At 36.6% G+C, this 19,773-nt stretch overlaps 1 protein-coding gene across 1 annotated transcript; it reads left to right on the top strand.

Moving 5' to 3' along the window:
• Positions 1-18,874: 18,874 nt before the first annotated feature.
• Positions 18,875-19,495, top strand: LOC145010117 (uncharacterized). Its single transcript, XM_078968699.1, has 2 exons — positions 18,875-19,098; positions 19,192-19,495. Exons 1-2 carry the CDS (start codon positions 18,875-18,877, stop codon positions 19,493-19,495), a joined length of 528 nt encoding a protein of 175 aa, XP_078824825.1.
• Positions 19,496-19,773: the final 278 nt, after the last annotated feature.

The raw sequence follows: 19,773 nt of genomic DNA, 5'->3' as shown, positions 1-19,773 counted from the left end.
GATTTAATGTAGGTCTAGAACTAATAGATGATGACATTTGGATAATAATTCCCATAAGATTAGGTATCTGTCAATATTACTGGAATTGTAGATGTAACAAGTTTGGGAAAAACGGCCAACATAAAGGGGCCTTACATCAACCATAATGGAAAATTTTGACAGACTTCGACCTAATCAAGACCTATCGGGTCTAAGATTTACAAGGATAGGAAATTAGCCTAAAGTTTTTACATAACTAGGTTATATCCAAAAGAAAAGTTAATAACATCCTATCGGCGACGAGAACCGTTAGAGTGAGTCCTTGAATCCGACAGAAGACGCTCGATGTCCCTTATACGCCTATCCGATCTTGCCTGCTGAGTTCGAAGTTCCCTAACTTCAGCTCGGGTTTCAGCAAGCTCCCTCTGAAGCATTGCATTGTTGACCTGAGCCCTTTCCTGCACAGACTCCAGTTGGCGAATGTGTACAGTGTTAACACCAGTGTTGGAATCAATCTCCAAGATTCGATTGATAGATGATTGCCCCATTATCGTGTTCCGAGACATCCTTCTAACCATGATGGGTAGGACTCTATCAGCAGAACCCCCATCAGTGAGGTTGTAGAAACTTTTGTCTCCATTGTAGGGAATGGGTTGACCCTGTTCATGGCTCCAAGTATTCAAATTGGTTTCCCACAGAGGTGTGGGTCCTTGAAATGCAGGTTGGGGATTGTTATTCGGGGCTTGGCCTACTTGAGGTAGATTGTTGACTTCGGGTTCCGAGTCAGAACCATTAGAAAAGCCTTCAGCTTCATGATCATCCAAAGGGATCGGGTGGTCATCTTCTGGTTCCTCTTCTAGCCATCCTGCATTGTCGTGGTTGGGGAAGTACGGGTCTCCAGGGATATGGAATCCAGCCATTTAATCTATGCGAGAATATGGATAAGGAAATAAGTAATAGACAAACTAACTAGATAGTTATTAGATGATCTTTATCAGTTACTCCAATACTTGTTTAGTGCATAACAGCTATATATGCTCATGACATGATAGCCCTTCGAATAAGTGAATCCTAACTTTAAGCCCACAATCAAACAAGAACAGGAAGTAAAGCAAAGATTTACAGATTCTTAGGCTATGACATCCTAGGCAAATATACCCGTAATGTGTCCACTAAGCAACTATTGACATACAAATAAAGATCTTTAATTCTCACATAAGCGATTATTGTAACACAAAATACTCCTATAGTATTTTAAGTTTAGTGTTCTGTTCTACTGCTCCCGTTGTAGTAGTGTTGGTAAGTTTTTAGACTTGTTGCAACTTCACAACCATACTTAGGCACATGCTAATCACTCCTAGGATAATGTAGTTGATCAGGCTATATCTTCCCAGGGTTGACCATATGTCTCTAAGTCTACTTGTGCATTCCAACAATCGTAATACTTTTGTGTTGTCCTAGTGACATTGATTTTAGTATCAATCCAAGCACGTATACTTAATTAAATATTTTATTATTTAAAAGTATAAACTCTTTATTAGAGTATTTTAATCCCGCTTGTGTTTATAGTTCGTATATCTTTTATGGGTTGATACACTCGATTCACTATAAATAGTGCTCTGATACCAATCTGTCACACCCCCAAAACCGATGAACGGCGGAAACGTTCTGGGGTGGAGGACGTTATGTACAGTATCACAACAATGTAAAGTAGTAAACAAGCAACAACATCATCCATTGCATTAATAATATAATTTCATACAAGTGTGTTCTTACAAGTTATATAGACACCAAAATTATACATCAAAAATAAAAGAAGAGTCTTAAACACGCTCCTCCTCCTCAAAATCCGGCACCTGTACCTGTCTACTGGTGACCTGAGAATACAAGTTATTTTGAAAGAGTTTATCAGCTTTATACTTGGTGAGTTCATAAGTATATTAGTGTCTGAGTTTGTATGAAAGCATTTGTAAGATGTTTTGTAAGATGTATTGTGTATGTTTGTAAAGATGGTGTGTTTGTTTGATCTACTCTAGAAAACCCTATATTTCCTACTAAAAGTAGCCTTCTACCAAGGCATCTAGTGTCTGTGTGTGTATCTCTTGTAAAAGTGTGTATTTTCCCAATTCCGACTATTATTAACCAAAAATATAGTTTCTATATTACCGTACATCGTGTGAATATCACAAAGTAAAATGTAAGGGAAAATGTTTTAGTACTGTATCGCAGTTTTAAGTAAACTACTGCTATACTAATTACCTTAAGCCAATTGTATATTTTAAGGTAACATGTGATCGGCCTGTATCTTGCTACCGACTCAATAGTAAAGTGACAATGTAAGATGCCACAAAAATAACGTTTGACACCCGTAAACTTGTAAGTCCCACTATAGCGAGCAGCAAGGTGTAGGATAGTCAATCCAGTATAGATCTATACACAAACTCATACGCTCCCCAATTAAGGAGATTCTGATACAAAAACAGTCATGGCAGGTAGTGCCATGCCCTGCTTAATGGCTCACATAACTGTGTTTATGTATATATTTAATGTATATGTAATGTATATGTAATGTATATGTAATGTATATGTATGCTAGCTGTATTGTGCGTTCTTTCTCTGTCTAGCCTGTATGTTTGTTTCTCATCATAGTGTCTATTGTTTGTTTCTCCTCACTCTGTTTCATGTTTGATTCTCAACATAGTATGTATTGACTCATGTATGAACTGACTCATTGTATGTTTCATTGTTCTAGTAATAGTATCTTCCTAAACTACCCCTATTGTAGCTTACTAGAAAAGTATGAACACGTCTGTATGCCCTTGCTACCCAAGGGCATGGAATTGAATGAAATAAATAACCTTTTATATCTATATACATATACATAATATATAACTAGGATTCAAACGACCTTCGGACAACTAACCTTGATACCCTAAGACCACATCAAACAAGAACAGGAAGCAGGGTAGACTAGCAGTCCTAAGTCCTTTCAATCCTACTTATATAACTATATTTATATAGATACACATAATATAAGTTTAAAAGAGTTTAAGTAAACCATTAAAAGAGTTTGTAAGACAATTTGAGGTAAAACAGTATGATAATTAGTTTGGAAAGTAAGTAAACCGTTTGTTTGGTAGTCATTAATCACATGTGATTGATATAATAACTATAATTGTTCAACTTGTATTCCCCCCCCCCCCCCCCCCCCCATAAAAGCATTTAAAAACATTTCAAAGGTTATTTTAGGGGTATGAACTCACATGTAGTGAGTGGTTCTGATGACAATGTTGGATCTGTTGCTAAGTATCAAGTGGTGACTTGAGTACACACGCGAATCCTATTTAGCATATATTGACTCATATATGAATATAATTAGCGTTATGAACAACTAATTAACGAATTGGGACAACCTTAGGGACTAGTAAACACTTCTTTTGAAGTGTTACAACCATAAATGATTGTACGAATGGTTAAAAGGCTATACAAGAGAGTGTATGGCCAAAATACACACTATATGTATGTGTGCGGCCATGTGTGCAGCCAGGTGTGCTGCCAACACATGTGTGCGGCCAGGTGTGCGGCCTGGTGTGCTACCAAAAGTGTGTGCTGCCAGAAAACATGGTGTTCTTGGTGTTCTTGGTGAAAGATGTTACCTTTCCGAATGATACTTGAGAGGATTTTTGAGTCCTAGCTTTGCAAGAGTGTAAGAAATGATCAAAATGACAAAGGATATTGCTTATAGGAGGGTGTGTGCGGCATGGAGGTGTGTGTGGTTGGCTTGTGTGCGGCTGGATGGCCGCACACACTAGTGTGCGGCCGTACACACTAGTGTGCGGCCGTACACACCAGTTTTGGTGTGTTTGGCTCGGTTTTCCAATGCTACAACCAAACTAACCCATCCTCCTATACGTAACTCAATTATACTAAGCTTTAAGCACTCTTTTAGACCCAAAAATTCATTATAAAATAGCAAAACGAGGCTAACTTTGATATAAAAGAAGAATGTAAGCTAGAAATTTCGGGTTGTCATAGAGAAAAACAGGAAAAGGCATTTCAAACCTTGAAGCGAGCCCTATGCACCGCACCGATACTCTCCCTCCCCGAAGGAACGGAAGACTTTGTGGTAAACTGTGATGCATCAAATCAGGGGCTCGGTTGTGTTCTGATGCAACGAGGTAAGGTCATCGCCTATGCCTCAAGGAAGATGAAGACACACGAGGTCAACTACACCACGCACGACCTCAAATTAAGAGCGGTTGTATTCTCCCTAAAGATCTGGAGACATTACCTATACGGTACGAAGAGCACGATATACACCGACCACAAAAGTCTACAGCACATATTCAACCAGAATGAGCTTAACATGAGACAGCGACAGTGGGTCGAGCTACTTAATGATTACGAATGCTAAATTCGTTATCACCCGGGTAAAGCCAATGTAGTAGCGGACGCCCTAAGCCGGAAGGAACATTCTGGTCGAAGAGTCAAGTCATTAACAATGACTATCCATTCTCACCTCTCCGCACAGATCAAACAAGCTCAACTCGAAGCGTTGAAGCCTGAAAATGTGGCGGAAGAATCCCTACGAGGAATGGATAAGAACTTGGAAGTCAAGGGTGATGGAGCTTTATATCTCATGGACCGAATCTGGACACCGCGTCATGGTGGCTTCAGAGACTTGATCATGAAGGAAGCCCACAACACTCGATACTCCGTTCATCCTGGATCAGATAAAATGTATCTGGATATTAAAAAGTCCTATTGGTTGCCTAACATGATGGCGGAGATTGCTACTTTCGTGAGTAAATGCCTTACTTGCGCTAAGGTCAAAGTCGAATACCAGAAGCCATCAAGTCTTCTACAGAAACCAGAGATACCAGAGTGGAAATGGGAACAGATCACTATGGATTTCATAACTAAGCTACCTAAGACAGTGGGTGGACTTGATACCATATGGGTCATCGTCGACAGATTGACCAAATCCGCACACTTCCTGCCCATCAAAGAAACAGACAAGATGGAGAAACTCACAAGGACATACATTAAGGAAATCGTACGAATGCATGGTGTCCCTATATCTATCATCTCTGATAGAGATAGTAGGTTTACTTTGAGATTCTGGCAATCACTACAAAACACATTAGGGACGAGGCTGGACATGACTACGGCCTACCATCCACAGACTGATGGACAAAGTGAGAGGACGATCCAAACCCTAGAAGATATGTTGCGAGCCTGTGTGATCGACTTTGGTAAGGCATGGGATACCCACTTACCCCTTGTCGAGTTTTTCTACAACAACAGTTATCACACGAGCATTAAGGCAACTCCATTCGAAGCCCTCTATGGCCGAAAGTGTAGATCCCCTCTATGTTGGGCTGAGGTGGGTGACACACAGTTAGCTAAAGGACGCATTCCTGACAGCGCTCTCACGGGTCCAGAGATCATTCGAGAAACGACCGAGAAGATTGTATAGATACGTCAATGACTAAAAGCCGTTAGAGATCGACAGAAAAGCTACACAGACAAACGAAGAAAACCCTTGGAATTCCAAGTGGGATACAAGTCTCTCCATGGAAGGGCACGATATGCTTTGGGAAGCGTGCAAAGCTTAATCCAAGATACATAGGGCCTTTCGAGATTCTCACCAGAATCAGCCCCGTAGCTTACAAACTTAATCTACCCCGCGAGCTGAGTAACATACACTCTACCTTCCACGTCTCGAACTTGAAAAACTGCCTATCTGACGAAACCCTAGTAATCCCACTAGACGAAATCGAGATCGACGAAAGCCTCAACTTTGTGGAAGAACTTGTGGAAATCATGGATTGGGAGGTCAAACGAACGAAACTAAGACGCATCCCAATTGTGAAAGTTCGATGGAACGCCAAGCGAGGGTCGGAATTCACTTGGGAACGCGAGGATCAAATGAAGCTTAATTATCCCCATCTTTTCGCTTAGTTATCTTGTAATAACATGATTGTTTGAACTCTAATTTCAGGACGAAATTCCCTCTAACGGGGTGATGATGTGACAACCCGAAATTATTCCGTCACCGTAACCCGTTTTCCGTTAATAGAACTCGTTCTTATTTAACTTTTCCGTTAACATCGGGATCAAACAAATAAAAATTTGTACTTTTACTATGACTTCATAAGGATCGGAATAAATTAGGAATGCTGGTAAACACCCTAAATATCATTTTTAAGAAGTTTTAGTTTCAAAAAAGTTAAAATTCGACATTTAATCAGGTACGACCATAAGCCCCGTTTAACGTCAGTATCGGGTAAAATTCCACCTGGCCACAAACTCAAACCCTATATAAGGGTTGAGTGGTCACCAAGTTAGAACTTTTACCACTCTATTCCCTCTCTCTCTCTCTCTCTCTCTCTCTTAAAGGCCCGATTCTTCCGAAATCTGCTAGTTTCCGCTCCAAAATATAATTACACTTACCCTAGATTGTTATACAACCCATTGCATGTCATTATAGCTTAAAAATCGTCCACGAAGGCCAAGAGTAAGGAGTTTACGGCCCAAGAACACTCTAGAGACGTAAACCCCTAAACGTATGCCAAAATGGCTCCAAATCCTTTCCTTAGGCTTAGAGGCTAATTTAGAACATACCCTAGAAGTGTTTTAGCCATTTAATCTTGTGTTTAGAAGCTTAAAAGAGGGTTTACGGCCCACGGATACCCTTAGGCTGTAAACTCCCTGAAGCTATGAAAATTGAGCCTTTAAACCCCTAATTAGCCTTATACCTTCACCTAGAAACACATAGGAGTGAACAAATGACCTCAAAATCGAAGTATAAGGGATGTCCAAGAGTTAATGGCTGTAAACCATGGGGTTCACAACTGTAAACTCCCAACGAGTGGTCCTAGGACCGCAAACTCCAAGGGAGTGCCCCTTTGGAACCTTAAACACCCCTCAATCCTTTTATATTGCCTTGGAATCCCTTCTAGAGACACAAGAGACTTGAAAACACACCAATACACTCCTCCCATGAGTTTACGACTGTAAACTCATGAGGGAGGTGGTCCCTCAGCCGTAAACTCACCCACGGAGAGTTTTTGAGGAGTAAACTCCATAGTGAGGCCTAAAACTCCTTCCTTGCAACCCAATAGCCTTCCAGCACTTAACCATAGAACTTTTATTCACATTAGGATGTCTATATGTGTTTAATTAGTGATTAAATCACTAATTAGTTGTAAACATATGTCTTCATATGTTACTAGGGTCATAAAGTGTGTACAAGTCTTTACTTGGCACCAAACGCTCAACCAACACTTCCACCCGATCTACTCGCTGCAGGTGAGTTCATACCCCTTAATTAACCTTATTAAATGTTTTCACATGTTTTAGGGGGGGATACAAGTAAATGCAACAAGTTCTAGTTCCTAATCATATGTGATTTATATCTTGCAACTAAAAAGGATTTTTCAATACTTTTAACTATTTGTCAATAAAACTGTTTTAAAGATTCATCAAACGCATTTTCTAAACTAAATTGTTGTTAAACTATTTTCAAATTGTATTTAAACTACTTTTATTTTAAACTATATCGACATCAATATATTTATATAAATAAGACTTAAAGGACTTAGGACCAATAGCTAACCATATTTTCTGTTCTTGTTTGATTGTGGTCTTAGGGTATATTGTTATCCGTCCGAGTGTTGTTGATCTCTTAGTTATATATCATATATATTTATGTTAGATATGAAAGTCTTCATCTTATACAATACCTTTGTAAATCAAAGGCATACGATTCCATACTCTATTTAACTATAATAGGTATAGTTAATACTACTGCTCGTTACCTCTATCACTATGATACCCGCTATAATTACTACCATCACGAGTTAAGATACATTTAAGAGAACACTCTCTTTACTATACTAAAAGTTACTATACTATAATACAAGAGAATACACTAATCCAGAAAATAACACACTATCCCTCCATACGACACTCTACTACGTAAATACCATGTAACCAGGACTTCCCGAAAGGAAAACAACACTACATGTATAGATCTATACAGGACAGACGCTATTACATCCCGACTGTTAATTACAGTCCGAGCCGACTAGGCCCAAGGATGGCACTACATCACTACACTACGGATGACCGGGAAGGTTATCGGAACCTCTATAATCACTTAGTTTGGTTACATGAGAAATCACATCCATATCCAAATTAACACACTAAGAATTAAAGTCTAAGCTAATTTCCCGAAGTAAATAAATATATATTGAAGTTTGCAACACTACTACAGTTAACCAGCAATACTTTTACTCATGTACGTTACTTGTATGAAATTTATTACCTTATTTTTAGCACTGATAGTTTCAATCAAAATACTTTTACACACTCATAGGATTTAACTTACACACATCCAAATCTGGAAAATATAGGATTTTCTAGGGATTTCTACTACTCTCAACATTTATTTCAGCTTTTATATTACATGATTGTAAACACTTTTATACAAGAAATGACACTAAAATCTTATGAACTCACCAGCTTTATGTTGATACTCATTTTCAAAATAACTTGTATCCTCAGATCAAAGATAGACAAGTATTGGTGCAGCTTTTGAGAAGATGGAGCATATACAAGACCCATCTTTTATTTTGTTATACTTTTGGTGTCTATTAACTGTACAGAACACGTTTGTATTTACAAATTACTATATTAATGAAATGGTTGTTGTCTCTTTTTTTTTTACTATTATGCAATTGTTATGATACTGTACATGACGTCCTCCACCCCAGAACGTATTTCGCCGTTCTCGGTTTTGGGGTGTGACAAAGTTGACTATGCGTGTGAGTTATATGAGTTCTCAAATGTTTACATAACAACCTGGAAGCAATGGTAGGCCCTTGTGCTGCCAGGTGGCAAGAAATTAAGATTGAACAAGTTCAGTCCATATGAGTTTGGATTTGTCACTAACCTTGTCTTACGATTATGGTTATGACAAATTCACATGGATAGGAACACATACACCATAAAATCTAAGTGCTATAAGGTTTCTCTCCACTTCATGAAAATGAGTGTGAGGAAATACTTTCACTAAGTAGATTTTAAGGAGATAGCAATTGTGATATTTTCATTCTCAAATTCGATTATTATTACAGCATCCCTCTTCATAGTTCGAATTGTGAGAAATGGAAAACAGTTTGAACATTAAGAACTTCTTATTGTAAGTTCTAAAATAGTTTAGACACACATATAAGCTTTCTAATAAAAGGTGTATGAGCTTAGATGAAGGCATATCAAAGCATTTCATATCATAAATCTGAACTTTGGAAGGAAATTCAATAAGTATTGGTTTCTAGAAGTCCAATTGATTTTTGGATACATGTCAAAGCTAGTGAGAGCATAAAAGTTATGCTAGTAAGAAAATAATTGTTATGCTAGTGGGAGCAAAACTATTATGGTAAGTGTTGTGAGTTAGCAATTCTTTTTATAGGAAAAAAAGTTCTATTATGCAAAGTTGCAAAGTTTGAAAAGTTGTTTCGCTATAATAAGGGAGAGGATAGGTATACTTCATTTCAAATCAAAAATTTTAGATTGAAGTATTAATAAAACTTAGTCATGGATATATATATATATATATATATATATATATATATATATATGAATACCATGTTGAAATATTTCAACATTGGAAATTCTATATATGGAAATATTATAGCAAGAGACTGGTTAAAGTATCATGTCCTTATGTAAGACATTATGAATCATATCTCATATGCTATATGTATAGGATCGATTACATATGATATAATATTCATGTGTTCTAATTTTCCAAATGCCTAGGGCATTAAGAAGGAAAAAAGGACCAGAACCGGATATGACTAAAGTTATTAAACAACTGTTAAGGAGAATCCAAGGTTCGCTAAGGATTGGTCACTTGTGGGCAGTTGGAAGTATAATAATGGATGGACCATATTGACATTATTATGAATAGATAGGATTCTATTTATAATGAATTGTCATATGGCATATATGGAAGTCTTTCCATAATGGAAGATGGATATTAAGAATCTATTTATGCAAGAAGGATGTTCAAAGGAATGTACTTTGAATTTGAGACTTCGCTTCCTTGAAATTGTTTTTCAATCAATCTCCAGTGGAAAGTTTTGTAATATCGTTGGCAAAGTCTATATGACTTTGGTACCTCGACATTACAAAAGGTACATTGCATGATAGGTTAGAATCTAACACATTCTAGTAGTGACAAGAATTTGGTATTCTTACACTTCCAATAGGGATTTGGATTCGTGAAATGAGCATCATTGAAAATATGTTCAAATTGATCTATTTCACAAAGAAAGGACCATAGAAAAACATAGTGTGCATACTTGGAGCATGGGATAACTATTGTTTTAATTCAAGTATTAAGTTGATAAATCAAAACATTATACAATGAATAATGTGTAATAAATATGGTGATTAAATAAAAGGTGTTTTATTTATATTCAAAAGTTTTGAGACCATATTCTATTTTATTATTCTTGTGTTTCACTTAGCATAATCTAACTTCCTGAATAATAAGATTATTCAAACTATCCATAGTCGATCATACTTTGGAAGTATGTGTTGAGGTAAGATTGTCATGAACCTGACTATAGATTGTCTAAGTGTTTTAGACATAGCACAAGTTTGTTGCGGTGTTCATGAGTACTCCTGTAATAAGATTTGAGTATTGGATTAAACCCACGCTCATCTAACCACTTCATGGATTTTATAATGAGTGAATAGTGAGACGATAATATCTTATATTCTTGAAACTGAGACATACAGTTGCAGTTTACAAGTCGGTTGCACATTGATAATATGTAAACGCACTAGTAACTTGGTGTTATAAAACATATTATTGTGTGTGATTTGATAAGTAAATAGAGCAAGCATATGAGTCGAAGTTTATTCGTTCCTTTTACCCTAAGAGGGATAAAAGCGATATATGTGGGCCCCTCAATGATTTAGTGATGACAACCCTAAGCGCTTAGCCAAACGTGGACTAATTTGATTTGTTCAATTAGTCGGTCGTCATAAATCAGAAATCGGGAAATAACATATGGATAGAGAGAATGATTACAATCCATGTCTCAGTCCGTACAATATCTAAAATGGAGGAATATATGATCCCTTATATAAAGGACATGTTATTGACTAGTTTAGAGCTCGACAGTGGCTTTTAAGAGCTACGATTGTTAGTCGATTTTTAAGTCGTACTTGCAGTTATAGTTATTAGACTTATCGAGGTGGGAGACTATTGGATTAGGTGTTTAAGCCTATAACTATAATTGATATGTACTTTAACCAAGAATAACATGGTCCTTTTGGGTTGCCTTCACCAGAACAATCTGATAGGATGGATATTTGAGAAAGAGGTTACTTATGATTTGTTAATATATTATAAGTATAATATATTAATATGAAATCATATTTAATTAGTATTGATCAAGAATTAATTTGGAATTAACTTAATGATCACAAGAGACTAATATATATATATATATATATATATATATATATATATATATATATATATATATATATATATATGTATATATGGTTTGTGATATTGATCCATCATGGGATAAGTTTATGTAAGTGTCCATGAAGAGTTAGCCCACATGAGATATGGATCATCAAGCTTTCAGCTTTAAAGGGAGTGTTAGTGTGTCTTACATTGATATGGCATGGTCACTTACGTGTCTATATATGTTGAAGTCTCATTTCTCTCTATAAGGGATCTTTTGGAGAGATAATCGTGGACCTTGCAATATATATGTTACAAGGCCATATAATTATCTTTTGGAAAAAAAATCCTACAAATATATATAAATATATACATGTACTATTCTACTCTAGGTTTGAAACCAAAAAAAAAATTAGAAGTATGAATACATATAGATATATTTTAGACATAAAAAGGATGTGAGTTTAGATTTTGAATAAGATGATTCTTATACACTAAATATGAGGCAGCACCTCTATTATTTCTCGTTTATGGAAGACACCAACAACATTATAAACATTGATATGTTGGTTTTGAATAACGTACTCACAAATAGAGACGTTACGAACATGGGCACATGGCTCTGATAAAATGTAAGTCCCTAATTTACCCGTGTATCAATCAGATCCGTTTGATGGTGCGGAATCCCAATCAAACGGATGATGTCAGATCAAATAGAAGAGAAGAAGAAGAAGAAGAAGAAGAATATGAATCTTTGTATGAATTGATTAGAATTAAAGTTCCAGATACAAAAGATTCACACACACAAAACTTCTCTTTGGCTGTAAACTCTTTTCTGTTCATCAATCAATTCCTCACACCCTAACACCTATATTTATACAAGAGGAACATATATTTATACAAGGGGAACATGGGCTTGGTGGACATGGGCCGTAAACTCAACCGTAAACACCACCTGACCGTAAACTAGACTGTAGCTCATAAAATATTACATAAAAATATAATTGCCCAGAAAAGCAAAGTATAAACCATATTTTGACCCAATAATCCCCCCCTTGGTTCATAGCTTTCTTTTCTTAAATGACCCAAAAAGCTCCCTCTAAAAAGTAGCTGGCCTTTCTTGTTAATCTTCAGTTGGAGATTGGCTTCAGCTTTAATCTTCGATGACTTCACAGCTTCAAGATGAACTTGATGAATCTTCAATAAATGACTTCATCTTGAGCCCTTGAGCTTTTCTTCAAAATGTCGCATTGAACGTACATTGGGTGAGGAGGCTTCTTGTACTGATTCTTAAAAGATGGCACTTTCAGCGTGAGAATCTTTAGAGAGAACTTCAGATAGAAATAATTTGCTGGATCACTTCAGCATGTACAGTGATAGCAGCAGACTGATTGAGGAGGCTTCAATGCAATCCGTCACATAATCTTCAATTTCTGCTTCACCTTGCTTCTGGGGTTTAAGGATTGAATGTTGAAAGAATGATCTTCATTTCTTTCTCCTTCGAATGAGAATTCTTCAATGCTCACGGATGAAGCCTTGGCTTAGAAATCTTCGACACAAACTCCATGAGTCTCATATACACCTAAATTCACTTTTCAAGATAAAACAAAACTAAAAGAAAACTTAAAACAAAAAGTAAAACATAAATAACACTATTTTTTTATTTTGAATTTTTTTGATTTTTGTTTGTTTTTTTTATTTTTAATTTTCCCCCTTTTATTTAAATTAGAAGAAACTATGAACAAATTTAACAAAAACAAAAATAATAGCTAACATTAAGAGTGATTTGGGATCAAAGTTTTTTGACAACCTTTATCCGTTTATCAGTACCTCTCCCTTCATGAATAGATCTGGTCAATCGTCGGTATTGTGGTCCACTTAAACACAAGAGATTGTGACAAAATTAGGACATACTATAAGTGACAAGACAATGTGATCCTAAGTTCCTAGATAATATTCCTTAAGGACCATTCAGCTGACGACGACCAAAGATATTGTTGTCCACCTAAATTGAGCAGCGAGATCTACAAACAACTTGTATGTGTTTAATTTTAATTGTACTAGAATGTGTTTCCCACTTCCTGATATGCTCGAGCCATCAAGAACTTCCAGAATACTCCTTACACCGGGTGAGCAGACAATTATTAAGAGAGAAGATAGATTTAGAATGCATATGTTGTACATCCAGGTCGGATCTCTTCCAATCACTCAAAGGATGAAACATCTGACTAACTGAAGTTTCAGAGGGATTGAGAAGAGAATGGTGCATATACTGTGTACCAGGTCGGATTTTGAGTCACGCAAAGGAGACAGTATATGGCTAACAGATAGAAAGAATTGCATAGAGAGAAGATGTAGAGAGATAGAATTGCATATGTTACAGTCCAGGTCGGATCTCTCGATCACGCAGAGGAGGCAACATATGACTAACAGACAGAAAGAAAGAAAATAACCTTCTACAGACCTAATTTATCGGAATTCCCCAGTCACCCCATCCAACCGGAATTAAGGATAGAATCCGCACATCGAGGAAAAATGAATCCATAGTTCTAGATACGGGTTCATTAGTGTGACCGGTAGATTCTCATGTATATCTCCCTGCTCAACCTATCCGAGCGTTGTATTGTCAGGCTAAACGGATCTAACTAGTTCAATATTTGTCAAGTCCTTGATTTCTTTAAGTTCAAATCTTCCTATTCAAGTCCATTTAGAATCTTTCGTGCCTACTAGCGCATCGAACACAGAGCCTAGACAATTCAGATTCAGTCCCTTATACAGATTCAGATTGCCTGTTATCACATGATTATATCACTTCCCAAAACATCTCCTGCAAGCACATTCCATTAACACCATATTTTTTGATTTTCTGGTTTTCTAATGTTTTTGGATTTTTTTAAATTAAAATTTTCTAATTTTTGTTTTGTTTTTATTTCTCCCCCTAAATTTGTGCGTAGGAGAGAAACGAAATTAAATGCGCAAATTTAAACTATCCTAAAACAAAAATTAGTCTTTAAAGCAAATCAGCTTAAGAAAAACTCATGAATATAGAGAAGAAAATTCAAACCGTAATTCACCGATTGAATCTGCATTCTGAAGGTCTGAGAACAACAAGCATAATCTCAGAACAGATCCGAAAATTCTTCATATCATTAAGCACTAACCCCATGAGTGATCTCTTCCTTTCTTCCTTTCCCGCAAAAGGACACATACTCTCAACAAATGTCTAAATGTTGTACAGTTGAGAGATATCCCCAATCATATGCCAGGAGCAGCCACTACCAACAAACCAAAGTCTGATGATATGCCTCCATAGCTGCTCCAGCACAGAGCGGGATCAGTTGGCCTTTGGAACCCAGTCCATTTTGAAACTAGGTCGACCTTTATCATCATTGTAGGGTACTCTCTCCCATGACATATCCTGTTTATCACAAACAGAAGACGATGAAATATTATAGTCATTAGAAGATTTAGGAGTTTTCACCTTTGGTACCCATCTATATCCGGGTTTAACCCATTTCTTGTTCGATCCAATGGGTGCCTCGGCACTTGATTTGGAACTTGAAGTCGGCTGCCGAGATGACTTTGACCTAACCGGTCTTTGTTTCACTGGAGCATCTCTTGGATTGGGCTTCTTTGCTGACATTTCGTTCTTTCCCTTGGGATTCAGATTCTTTGCTTTGTGGGTTTGATTCTTGGCCTTCTGCGTGTTCCAGTCACCATTGTCTGAATGTGACTTGGAAGGATTTCTTTTGAAGTATCTCCCATTTGGCGTATTCTGCCAGCCTTGAGCATAGTGGGGAACGTATGCGCGATTTGGATAGTTTTTGGCAATGTGTCCAGGTGTTCCACAGTGAAAACATGTCTTTTTCTTCAGTGGGGAGTTGTCTCTTCCTACCCCTGGTGGTGCATCCTTGCCTCGTTTCTTGTTGTTCCCACATGCACACTTGCAACAAGCACTCTATTGCGTTGGAATTGGAGGCCTGTATTTCTCAACGGCAGGTTTGTTAGGAGTAACAAAATTTGAAGCAACAAATTCTGAGTTCAAGGTGTCATTGGTTTGTTCAGTAGTGCTCTCCTTGTTCTCATCTTCTGCTACTTTACCTACACATGAAGTAGACACATTAGTATTTTCAACCTAAATACCTCCTGACACAAATCCAGCTCGTTTTCCATATTGAAGATGTGCCTCCCTGGCAATTTCTTCCTATGTCATAGGGATGGATGTGTAGTTATGATTGAAAGGTGGAGGAACACTATCATACCCTAGACGCTTATTTTGATTATCTTTGAATTTTAATTGGGTTTCAAATAAGGACTCGACTGTCTGACTTGATGCAGTATAATTTTTGAAACTAACGTATGTTTTTCCACACTTAATTTTTAGTGCGTCAAGTTCTTCAGTTGCAGCGGCAAGTTGTCTCTTAATATAGTCATAATTTTCACACTTGTTGCTATACTCTTCCTGAAGCTTCCTAAAGTCCTTGGTTTTTGCATCTAATTCAACCTTCAGGGGTTTCTGTCCTTTCCTGAGTTGATATCCTTCATATCTCAGGTCCTCGACTTCCATTTTTAGCAAATCAATTTGTTCCCGAAGAAATTTAATCGTATCTTCACTAGATAGTGTACATGAAACTTCACATGATTGAGAACATGAAACTTCATTGACCGAGATGTTTGCAGAATCAAGCTCTTCAATTACATCAGCAATATTAAGACGACTGAGATCTTTTGTCTTCTTGATGATAGCCACGTCCATATCTCACGATTTTGGAAGTGAATTCAATAGCTTTTTGTTTATCTCAGATTTGGACAAGAAGATCCCAGCTACATTCATCTCATTAATGAGTGTGGTAAATCGCTACAACTGAGTTCCGAGGGTTTCTCCAGGGATATAATCGAAAATGTTGAAATTTTGTCTTAACATATCCTGACGACTCTCTTTCATGTTTTCAACTCCCTCGTAGACCTTAAAATCAATTAAAAAAACACAACTAAAAACCAAAATCAAACATAAAAGTCAAACCCTTTGATTATAAACCTCAAAAGTCAACCTCAAAAGTCAAATTTAAAAAGTTAAATTCAAAAGTCAAACTTGAAAAGTCAAACTTAAAAGTCAAACCGAAAAACTAAATTTGAAAGTTTAAAAGTTAAACGAAAAAGTCAAAGTTTAAAATCAAAGGTCAAATCTGAAAGTCAAAATCAAAATTTTAAGGTCAAAAGTATAAAATTAAAATATAATTTTATTTATTAATTTTAATTTAATTTAATTTTTATTTATTATTATTATTTTTAATTATTGTTATTATTATTATATTTATTATTATTATTATTATTATTATTATTATTATTATTATTATTATTATTATTATTATTTTGGATGAAAAAGGAATTTAAAATTAAAAGGAATTGAGTTTTGGGGTTAAAAGTGTCAAAATAGGAAAACTTGCTGCGAGAAAAGCGGGTAATATTTTAAATTTCGAAGGAGAGGAACAAAGATTTAGCTGGTTGAGTTAGATAAGGTGCTGTTATGTTTAGCCGGAGGTCATTGGTTCGATGCCCAGCACCTTCAAAGTGCGTCTTATTTTTGATGCGAGGCAAGAGGCTATGCGAGGACGAGGCCGTAAACCAACGAGGACCGTAAACCGAAGTTGGAAACGTGCGAGACCAGGCCGCAAACTACGGAGCCGTATACTTCGAGCCGAGGCCGCAAACCTCGGGCAGTGAACTCCTCGGAAACCCTAGCTGCTGGCCGCCACCCCCTCGCAGGTTACGACCAAAAACAGTGATTTTTGCCCTTTTTTGGTCCAAAACTCGATCAAAAACCTTTTTTTATGAAAAACACGAAGAACAAACCCCCCTTATTTTTCAGAGATCTATCCAAAAATGCAACAATATTTCGAAAATAAGATCAAATAATGCCCCAAATCTGACAAAATTGACTAATACAACCAAGTTCTGATACCAAGTGTATTTCCCTAATTTGCCTGTGTATCAGTCAGATCCGTTTGATGGTGCGGAATCGCAATCAAACGGATGATGTCAGATCAAATAGAAGAGAAGAAGAAGAATAATAATATGAATCTATGTATGAATTGATTAGAATTAAAGTTCCAGATACAAAAGATTCACACACACAAAACTTCTCTCTGGCCGTAAACTCTTTTATGTTCATCAATCAGTTTCTCACACCCTAACACCTATATTTATACAAGGGGAACATGGGCTTGGTGGACATGGGTTGTAAATGGATTTACGGCCGTAAACCGTAAACTCAACCGTAAACACCACCTGACCGTAAACTAGACTCTAAGCTCATAAAATATTACATAAAAATATAATTGCCCAGAAAAGCAAAGTATAAACCATATTTTGACTCAACATGAAACATGTTAATTCTAAAGACGTAATCAAGATCCATTTCACACTGATACATGCATGGAAGTGTTAACTCTAAAGAAGATGATGACATGTTTTGATATATTTCTTCTAGTAATTGTGTCTTTATTGACTTTCTAATGAAGAGATTATCTTACATTTCATTCTTATGGTAATGGTGTTTATAGGTAATGTTTAAACGTAAGAAATACTTGGTTATTCATTTCTTAGGCCATAATTTCATTAGTTACATCTTAGTTGAAAGAATTAGAACCATTCAAAAAAAAAGTTTTCAAAGTTATTGATAAATGTCGTATTTATCATACTACATATAATAGGGACCTTATATATCATTACGTAAACAATATGATACAAAGAATTAAATTATACCTAGTATGTAATATACATTACAAGATTAGTCCAAAAGTCGTACTAATGAGTTATTTTTCAACATTTCATGCACATCGGTTAGGGTTGACACCTAGCTAAGAAATCAGTGGTGGAGCTACATATGGCATTTAGGGTACCAACGTCCCTAAAAAGCTGTATTATATATAAAAACATATTATTTGTTAACATGCTTTATGTTATTGTATCCTCCAATTAAAATGATAGCATCATATTTTTAATGCATGAGATTAGATAACTACATAAAATATATATTTTTCGTTTCCTATAGCAAGTGTAAGAAGAATAAGTTGCGGAATAGCATTGATGATCAAGTTTTACATAACTGTTTAGTCATTTTTATTTACAATGATGTGTTTATACAAGTTCTTGATTATAATATCATTAAAGGAATTGTTATTATTGATTGTTATTTTTATGTCATGTTTATCTCATTCTGGATAGGCTTCTGATCCAATATGATAGGCTAGTTTGTTATATTCTTGGTGGCTATTTATTTATCTTTTCTAATGTAACCAAACATGATTCGGATGAATGAAACAAAACTCATTCTTAGTATAAGCTGACTTTCTTTATGGTATAAGAGCATAGGATCCATACATAACCAGAGTTCCAATGGCAGGAGACAAGGCCGAATCATCTGGTGATGATAAGAAAAACGAGATAGATACAAGCTCTCCATACTATATTCATCCATCCGATTACCCCAAGCAGATGCAGGTAAATGATGCGTTGAACAATAGTAATTACGGAGAATGGAAGCAAGAGATGATGAATTTCTTGCTAGCAAAGAACAAGATGGGGTTTGTGGATGGCACAATCAAGAAACCAGACGCAAAGTCTTCTTTGAACTTGGCTTGGACTCGATCCGATGCGATGATAAAGGGGTGGATAACGACATCTATGGAAAGATAGATACGCACCAACGTCAGATATGATAACACGTCATTTGAGATTCGGTGTGATCTAGAAGAACGGTTCGAGAAAGAAGGAACACCTCGAGCCTACGAATTGAAACAAACCCTAAACGCCTTGCGGCAAGGTGGTGCATTTGTTTCAACATATTACACCAAGTTGAGGACTGCTTGGGATGAACTCCAAACCGTTCTTCCTAACCCTCGTTGCACGTGTGAATGGTGCCACTGTGGGATCAGCAAACAGCTCAACGAAGTGAAAGAGAAAGAGAGATCCTGTGAAATTTTAATGGGGTTAGACGATGACTTTTCTGTGGTTTGAACACAAATTTTAGCCATGAAACCGACACCATCGTTAAGCACTATCTGCCATCTGGTAGCCGAAAGTGAACAACAGCAAGCCATTACAGGCAACTCCAAAAGAACTAGAGTAGAAGTTGTAGCGTTTCAAGCAGATTAAAACGGACAGAGAAGCTCCAGACAGACTCCAGCAAAGACAAACCCGACATCGGTCTACAAGGTGATCTAGAAAAACCCTAAGGCAGAAAACGAAAGAAAAGAAAAGTGCTCTCACTGTCAGCGTGAAGGGCACAGTAAAGA

This window comes from Lactuca saligna, chromosome 8 (assembly GCF_052625555.1).
Source record: "Lactuca saligna cultivar CGN05327 chromosome 8, ASM5262555v1, whole genome shotgun sequence".
Classification (NCBI taxonomy): domain Eukaryota; kingdom Viridiplantae; phylum Streptophyta; class Magnoliopsida; order Asterales; family Asteraceae; genus Lactuca; species Lactuca saligna.
This window is presented reverse-complemented; position numbering and strand designations above follow the sequence as displayed.